We start from the raw sequence: 8,189 nt of genomic DNA, 5'->3' as shown, positions 1-8,189 counted from the left end.
ACACAACACACAAGATAGATAAATACATAAATTTAATTAAATATTTTAACCAAATTTCATTTCTTTTTGTGTTAAACTTTTTATTCGTCTTAAATAAAATAAAGAAGTCGCACAGAAAAAATTGTAGCTCAAACAATGAAGTTAGTGTTGTTTATGTATATCTATTAAAACTACCGAATTTTTGGTATGTTTTACTTTAATTTTGTTTCATCTAAGATTTAGGGTGTTAAAATGGGCTAAATTTATTGAGTCTATTTATCCATTTAAATGGACGGATTTTGTTTCTAAAATTAAGTTCTTTTAAATTTTGGGTTAAACGTGCTGAGCTCGATTAACCCAAAAAAATGACGGGTTAAACGAGTTAGTCTGCGAGCTAAATGGGTGGTCCATTTATTTTTTATATTTTTTTTAAAAAAAGTAGTATTTTTAGCTGATATTTCTTTCGATCCGACTCAAAAATTCGACCAATCAATTAAAAAAAAATATTTTTTAAAGATTTTTTTACCTAAAAATGATAATTTTTATCAAAATATTTTTCAAAAAATAAAATAAAAGAACCATCAGATTAACTATAAACGGTTTGAGTTGAAAAATTACGGTGCGCGAATAAAACAAATTTAAATGGTACAGTCCATTTAACCCACAGACTTAACGAACGGAACTTAAATGAACTAAACTAGCCCGTTTGATAATCCTACTAAAGTGGAGACAACAGAAGAAAAATAAAAAATAACAAAAATATTAAAGAACTACTATGAATCTGCTTGCTGGAAAAGAAATTGACATTCCATGGTTTTGGCGGAAAAGGAGGTTAGTGTTGTATTGTTGTCTCTCTTCTAGTCTTCTTTTAAGAGAACATGCACCTCGATTCTTGAGACTTTAATCGCGTCTCGTGACCCTGGGAGAGACTTTTATAGTTTATTAGTTTTGATATTTACATTGTCTTCTATATTTTTTATGTATTAAAAATCATTTTTATTTTTGTATTTTTTTCAATTTTTTTAATAAAAAATACATATAATGTTTATATTCCCTCATAAATTTGTCATCTCATTGCGCATGGCTTCAAACTTTTCATTTTTGTTGTAACTGATTATCTCATTGGATCTGTCGTATAAATGAATAACAATACATTTAAAAAAAATTTGGGATCACAAAAATATATACAAAAGAATCGAAATTTTAATATACACACTAAAAATAGTTATTAACAATAGATAAAAGTAATTTATTGTTGGTAGAATTCTGTTTCTGTCCCTGTGTATTATTCTTTTGGGTGAGTGGGGGTGAAAAATTAAATAATTTTACCTTTAAAAATAATAAAAATTTAATATCCAAAGATTGGGATAATACATGTCAGGTTTCTGATTCACGGAAAATTGAAGAATATGATAAGAAATTGACATTAACTTGGAATTCAAATAATTAAACAAAAGAGACATTAATGTGAGTACACACATATCTTATAAAATAGACGACGAAAGAATTATTTATCTAAATTCTCAGCTGTTTATGATTTTCATGACGCTACTTTTAGGAAAAATAATTATTTCCTTCAAAACGATTTTTTAGCTTTATTTTTAAAAATATGATTTTTTTTTTTGGATTAACAGCAAGTTCGCCGCCCTCCCCGACAAACTCTATAATTTATATAGAGTTCGCCATCCTCCCAGCTAATTCTATGATGAGTTCGGAAATAAAAGGAGGCCTGTTGGAGATCAAGCAGTCACAACTTCTCTAGTTACTTTCTTCTTCCTTACTGTTAACGTTATAGCTACGATGTCAGGAAATCCATTGTTATCTATTCATTACGATGGTGAAATAGTGTATGATGAAAAATGTTCAATTGTCTTTAAATCGGGCCAACCGATAATTATGTATATGACAGCGAAAGTCAACAGTTTAACAGCTTTGAAGAGTTTGATATTGCATGCCCTCAGATAGCAGGATTCTAAAAGGGTGAAAAAAATTTACTACAGATATCCGACCGAGTTAGATGGCAATTTGTTTTATAAAAGGTATATTATAGTTGTGTTGTCTTTGTCTCTGTTACAAGTATATTTATCAGACCATCGTTGTGAGCGATATTTCTATTGTTTTGAATTAGGTACCGGTTGCGTGACGACGAGGACGTACGGCTTATAAGGTCATGGCACAACCGATGGACCAATATTCATCTGTTGGAGTTATACATGTTTCTTGTTGACTTTGGTGGCCGAGGATCATCTGCAGATACTGTCAATGATAGTCCGACGGGTGGCATTGTTAGACGAACTATCAGAAGAACGATGGTGGATCTGAATATGCCACCTGAGGGTAGTCAGGAGGGGTCTAATGTTGAAATTCGTAACGTTAATTCAATGGATGACGGTCTTGAAAGTCATGACGGTTCTGCTATCAGAGATCCGATGATGGAGCAGTATGAAGTCAACCACGATGATGGAGAGGATGCTGAAGAAGAAGCACCTGAAATCCCTGATGATGGTGACGAGGAAGAGGAGATGAACTACTACGGTGACACATAGATTGCTCTGACACAATCTGCCATTTCTCAACCATATTACCGGCCGGATCATTTCACTAGGTTGAATCTCGATGCAATGACATCGGATTGGTCGTTTACCCAAGGAGATCCTAAAGAAGACCCAAGCAACGAGTTTGTGGATGGACAACAATTTGGGAGCAAGGAAGAAGTCATGTTAGCAGTTAAGCAGTACAGCATCAGGAGGGCTATGAAGTACAAAATAGTAGAGAGTGACCATTGGAGGTACAATGCAAGATGTATCCAATTCGGACCCGGTTGTAATTGGAGCATACTTATATCATATTGCCGAAAGCAAGAAAGGTGGGAGGTTAGGAGATACACTAGGCCTCATACTTGCATGCAAACTTCGATGGGGCAAGATCATCGTAGGTTGGATTTGAAGGTCATTGCACAACATATTTTCACGATGGTCAAGGCCGATCCAGCAATCAGCATCAGGGTTCTACAAGGAGGTGTAGAAAATCATTTTGGTTACAAGGCGTCATACAGAAAGGTTTGGCTTGCAAAACAGAGAGTCATCGCTAGAATATATGGCGATTGGGAAGAGTCGTACAAAGAGCTTCCTCGTTGGTTATTCGCTATGCAGATGTACTTGCCAGGTAAGATTTATTTCCGGTTTATTTATTCACCGTTAATTAATTTAGCTGTGTTCAAAAAGCTGACTAATGTATGTCCAATTTAGGTACTTGAGTGCAGCTAGTGACACAGTCGTGGCCTGCCTCCACCGACACTGTGATGTTTCATCGGGTCTTTTGGACGTTTCTACCGTATGTTGAGGCATTCAAGCATTGCAAGCCATTTATCTCTATTGATGGCACCCACCTATATGGTAAATACGGTGGAACTTTGCTTATGGCCATAGCGCAAGACGGCAATACAAACATTCTGCCCATTGCATTCGCAGTTGTTGAGGGTGAGACAAAGGAGCCGTGGTCGTTCTTTCTTTCGTACTTACGGGAGCATGTTACACCACAACCAGGGGTGTTAGTGATTTCAGACAGACACAAGTCCATTGATGGAGCACCGAATGCTGAAGGGAGTTTATGAAAACCGCCTCATGCCTTCCAAGCGTTTTGTACAAGACACATTGCAGCCAACTTCATGACCCACTTTAGGAACAAAGAGTTGAAGAAGGTTCTTATCAATGCAGCGTACTCGAAGTCGCATCGTGAGTTCCCTCATTATTATGGCCGTCTGAGGGGCGAAAACGTAGCTATTACAAACTGGCTTGAAGAAATGCCACTGTCACAATGGGCACAGCATGCTGATGAGGGACGTCGATTTGGTCACATGACGACCAATATCTCTGAGTGTATTAATGCTGTTATGAAGGATTTCCGCAATTTTCCAATCACGGCTCTTGTTAAGTCAAGTTATTTTCGTTTGGGTGAACTTTTTGCAAGAAAGGGTTGCGAGGCACTGGCACAACTTCAGGTCGGTGCTGAATTCTCACAGACATTGATTAAGGCCATAGAATTCAACTCGAAGCACGTGAACACTATGAATTTTTACCAGTTTGATCGGTCCAGGACAAACTTCACGATTGAAGAGTTAGCGGCAGTTTCGGGATCTAGACGACAGAATTATCAGGTGCTACTTGATGAGGAAAAGTGTGATTGTGGGTATTTTCAGGCTCTCCATATTCCTTGTCGTCACGTGCTTGCAGCTTGCTCTCATGCAAGGCCTGATTGGAAGCAATTTGTTCACCCTGTGTACCGCATGGAGTCAGTCTTCAATGTTTATAGATCAGAGTTTTGACCGATAGGATACGAGGATGACTGGCCATCGTATGACGGATCCAAAATCCATCCCAACCCTCAGATGATGAGAGCGAAGAGAGGTCGGCCCGTGAGCTCCAGGATTCGTAACAACATGGATGTGTGGAGCATAATGGGGAGAAGCGGTGCGGATTGTGTCGCCAAATTGGGAACACGCGGAGGACTTGCACCGCTATTGGTGATGGAGGTGCATCTTCTAGTCGACGGTAGTCGTAGTTGTTTTAAATAAGTTAATGTACGCATGAACTATAAAGTTATATGTCGTGAACTATAATGTCATAAACTTATAAACCATTACAAAAGTTGTAATTTGTCAGCCGCCGTGATATATAACATAGTGACGTATAATATCATACATAACTACTGTTTTCATCATAACTAACATAACTAAGTGTTGGTCACCCAGATCGAATAACTCTGTGTGCGCCCACTGCAGGTACCATGTCATATACGGGAGGGACGGACGCATGTCTATATGATGATATATCAGCAAACGATGGTCGGCCCGAGCATCCCACATCTCATGCCAGCCACCAAGCAGATGCGGGAACTACTCGCCGCGACCAAATCTCCCATCCAACCTGTTCATGTCGTCAATGTTCAGCGGCCTAGTGGGAATCTGCTGCAGGCCATCGAACTGACGTACCACCCGGTCCACTTGACGATAGCGAAGCACAACAGTGGACAAACAACCGCCGCCGATGCATCTGCCTCTGCAATCGCCGGTGGAACAAGCCCAAACAGCTGCGGGTCAGCATATGGCATCCACTCAACCTGTTCACAGAACACAGATGCACGACAAAATTCAGATAATCATATGCAATAGGTACAAAAGATAACTAAACATTAGTTTCTTAAAATTAAACATTAATAACTCACATTCAGCATCCCAATCCCGTTCAGCGTATGCCTGTACTGCCTCAACATGCGGTCGCCTGTGGCATTGTCCGGCCGGTACTGAACCCACCTACACAACCAACAACCATAATATTTTAGCCTTTATTATTAATAAACAACTTAATAATAAGTTGAATAACTTCGGTTAGTGTTTATAATACCTCTCGACCAGGGGAAAGCGACGAGCATCAAACCCATCAGGTCGTACCAACGGAATACGGTGGTAGGCCCAAGAAAGCATCAAGCTGACGCATCCTCCCATGTTGCGCTGACCATGCTTTGTGGCCCGGCACATCTGGCGATACAGCCATGCCAGCACAGCCAAACCCCACGACAACCTACCACATGCATCAATGTCCTCCAGCAGGGGAAGCCACCTGATATGCACCCGAGAGTCAGATGCATCGGGGAAGAGGATACTGCCTATCAACTGCATGATGTATCCTCTCGTATACCTCTTCAGCTGCTCCTCTGTGGCATCCTGCTCTAGCTCTCCATAAACCGTGTTGTGGAACCAAGTGAGCTTGACAGTCCACTTCGTCCGTGACTGTCTGTCCTCTGGGTCAAGAACAACACCCAGTATCTGCTCACATAACTCCTCAATGGTCCGTCCCTGGTGGTGCTGCTCCCACCCACCGATGCATCCATTCACAGGATCACCATCAATCCTGAGTTCCAACTGATATGCAACGTCCTGCAGGGTGATGGTCATCTCCCCACACGGTAAATGAAACGTGTGGGACTCAGGCCTCCACCTCTCTATCAACGCCGAGGCAAGCGATCAATCATACTCAAACTCCACCATGTATGCGACGTACTCAAAACCGGCTCGTCTCAGATATGGCCTAATCTGCTCCGACGGCCGTGTCATCAAGGTCCTCTGGTGCACAAAATCCGAGGCGCCTACCAAACGGAAAAAAAATTAATAAAGAATGGTACCTTGAATAAATACAATAGCAAGTTTACTTTTTCTTCATTATAATAAAATAAAAAAAGGGTTAAAAAATCATACCACTCGATCAAGCCTCCCGGCAATGTGCTCAGTCTGATCCAATCTATACATCTCATGCTCATAACCCAATAACTGCTGCTCCATCGAAACACAATCTACTAAAATAAAATCACATACTAGATTATTAAAAAATAAACTAAATGAAAAATGGCTTATAAACCTACTTAACTGACGTCGTCATGTAAGTAATTAATTTATAACTACCTAACATAACAACACTAAAAAGTACGTCTACCTAACTAACATGTAAACAATAAATATGTTATTCTAACTAACAAACGATCTATACCTAACAACTTTATCTAACATGTAAACAGTAAACCAACTTAACATAAAAAAATAGACTATTATTTACTAACCTGGAACTGAGACAGTCGTCCACACTAAACTTCACGTTTGTCGAAAAGGCAGAAAAAGGTAACAGAGAAAATTTGAAGGAGAGAATGGAAAAAGGAAAGCGACAAACCAAAATGGTCCCACAAGTATATATAGTCTGCCAAACTCACCATAGAGTTTGCCGGGGGGCGAACTTGCTGTTAATCCAAAAAAAAAATCGTATTTTCGAAAATAAAGCTGAAAATCATTTTCAAGGAAATAATTGTTTTTTTATTTTATAAATGAAAAAAAATCCCTACTTTTATGTTATGATCAAGGTTCTAAAAATCGGACCGGTTATCAAACCGTTCTAGTCAATGGTTCACTGGTTTACTGGTCCAATCGGTCTAACCGTAGTTCAACCGGAAAAACCGTTCCATGATAAAATAATAAGTAAATTATAAATAAAAATCATAAAATATCTTTCAAATTTAAAACCCTGCAGAAACTATCACCAACTAAATGTAATTAATCATCAAAATATGCAAAATAATTGCAGTGCACAAGTTAAAGATAGACAATATTACCTTAACGTAATTGAGTCAAAAAGTGAAACAAAACAGGCTCTTTGAATTCTTTTATGCTTGTAGGCTTTAATATAATCATTAATATAATCATCATCATACAGAGAAACTTTCTTGAAGGAATTTATGGCAACCAAAATAGGCCCTACTTTTGTCTGAGTTGTACAAGATATGATCAACAAGGTTAAATATTGAAGTTAGTTAATCAGACCAAACAAGAATATTTCCCAATTGTCTCACTGAGTCCAGCCAAATGGAAAAAACATCACTGTGTACTATCGTAATTCTAGATCATATCTTACTTTTTCATCAGGCAGTGAAACAACAGACTCAGTTCTAGAAGATGTTGTTATCTTCACCAACTCCTAATTCCCATTTGAAAGTTGAAGCCAAACTGAACCTTTTGAAATAACAAACTTCAGAAGTAAGGGAAAGAAATAGAAAATTCTGAACTATCCATGTCTTACGAATAATGAGAACAGAAAAACTCAATCTCTTAAACTCAATAATTACATCAGTTATCCAACTAAATAATGGGATCACAGTTATCATAAACTGATTTCAAAGCTTAGAAGCAGAGTGAACTTAAAAACATGAAGCATATAATAAATCAAAAGATCACCAATTGTAATTTTTTTAATAAGAACAGAAGTTAAGAACAATGAAAAATGAAGAAAGATTAACATTTTTTAACCCAATTTTAACTAAGCTCATCACAATGATTAACAAAAACAAAAAGCACTGAATGAACAGTGAATCAGTAACATGGGTAGTGCAAATTTAAAAGTTATCAATTTAAAATCTATCATCAAATATAATCAGTGAGCAAAGCCAATCAACCAAGCATTGACTGAGCATTCTGTTATGATTCTGTGATTGGGAAGCAACAAATTCAGCAACAAATTCAAGTTACAGCAACAAATTTAACAAATCTTAGTAAAGTCCCGATTTACTGCAACATTTAGATCAGCAACAAGGAAAATTTATTGATTAGCAATTTTTTCAGCAACATGCAAAAATACAGGGAGAAAGGAAATCTAGAGAAGAGAGAACAGGGA

At 38.0% G+C, this 8,189-nt stretch overlaps 2 protein-coding genes across 2 annotated transcripts; one reads left to right on the top strand and one right to left on the bottom strand.

Annotated features, from left to right (window-relative positions):
* Positions 2,601-3,592, top strand: LOC107647650. Its single transcript, XM_016351711.1, has 2 exons — positions 2,601-3,144; positions 3,246-3,592. Exons 1-2 carry the CDS (start codon positions 2,601-2,603, stop codon positions 3,590-3,592), a joined length of 891 nt encoding a protein of 296 aa, XP_016207197.1.
* Positions 5,191-6,316, bottom strand: LOC107647649 (protein MAIN-LIKE 1-like). The gene is made up of 3 exons (XM_016351710.1): positions 6,233-6,316; positions 5,382-5,914; positions 5,191-5,290 (listed from the first exon to the last, which is right to left on the bottom strand). Exons 1-3 carry the CDS (start codon positions 6,314-6,316, stop codon positions 5,191-5,193), a joined length of 717 nt encoding a protein of 238 aa, XP_016207196.1.

Source organism: Arachis ipaensis, chromosome B06 (genome assembly GCF_000816755.2).
Source record: "Arachis ipaensis cultivar K30076 chromosome B06, Araip1.1, whole genome shotgun sequence".
In the NCBI taxonomy this organism is placed as follows: domain Eukaryota; kingdom Viridiplantae; phylum Streptophyta; class Magnoliopsida; order Fabales; family Fabaceae; genus Arachis; species Arachis ipaensis.
Note: the sequence above shows the minus strand (reverse complement) of the source record. Positions and strands in the feature narration are given on the sequence as shown.

Bases quoted from the DNA above. Each gene is read 5' to 3' on its own strand.
- LOC107647650 (XM_016351711.1), top strand. From the start codon at position 2,601: ATGACATCGGATTGGTCGTTTACCCAAGGAGATCCTAAAGAAGACCCA. The intron at 3,145-3,245 runs GTAAGATTTATT...GAGTGCAGCTAG, and splicing joins TATGCAGATGTACTTGCCAG to TGACACAGTCGTGGCCTGCC.
- LOC107647649 (XM_016351710.1), bottom strand. From the start codon at position 6,316: ATGGAGCAGCAGTTATTGGGTTATGAGCATGAGATGTATAGATTGGAT. The intron at 5,915-6,232 runs GTATGATTTTTT...ATCACCCTGCAG, and splicing joins CCGGGAGGCTTGATCGAGTG to GACGTTGCATATCAGTTGGA. The intron at 5,291-5,381 runs GTATTATAAACA...TTGGTTGTGTAG, and splicing joins CGCTTTCCCCTGGTCGAGAG to GTGGGTTCAGTACCGGCCGG.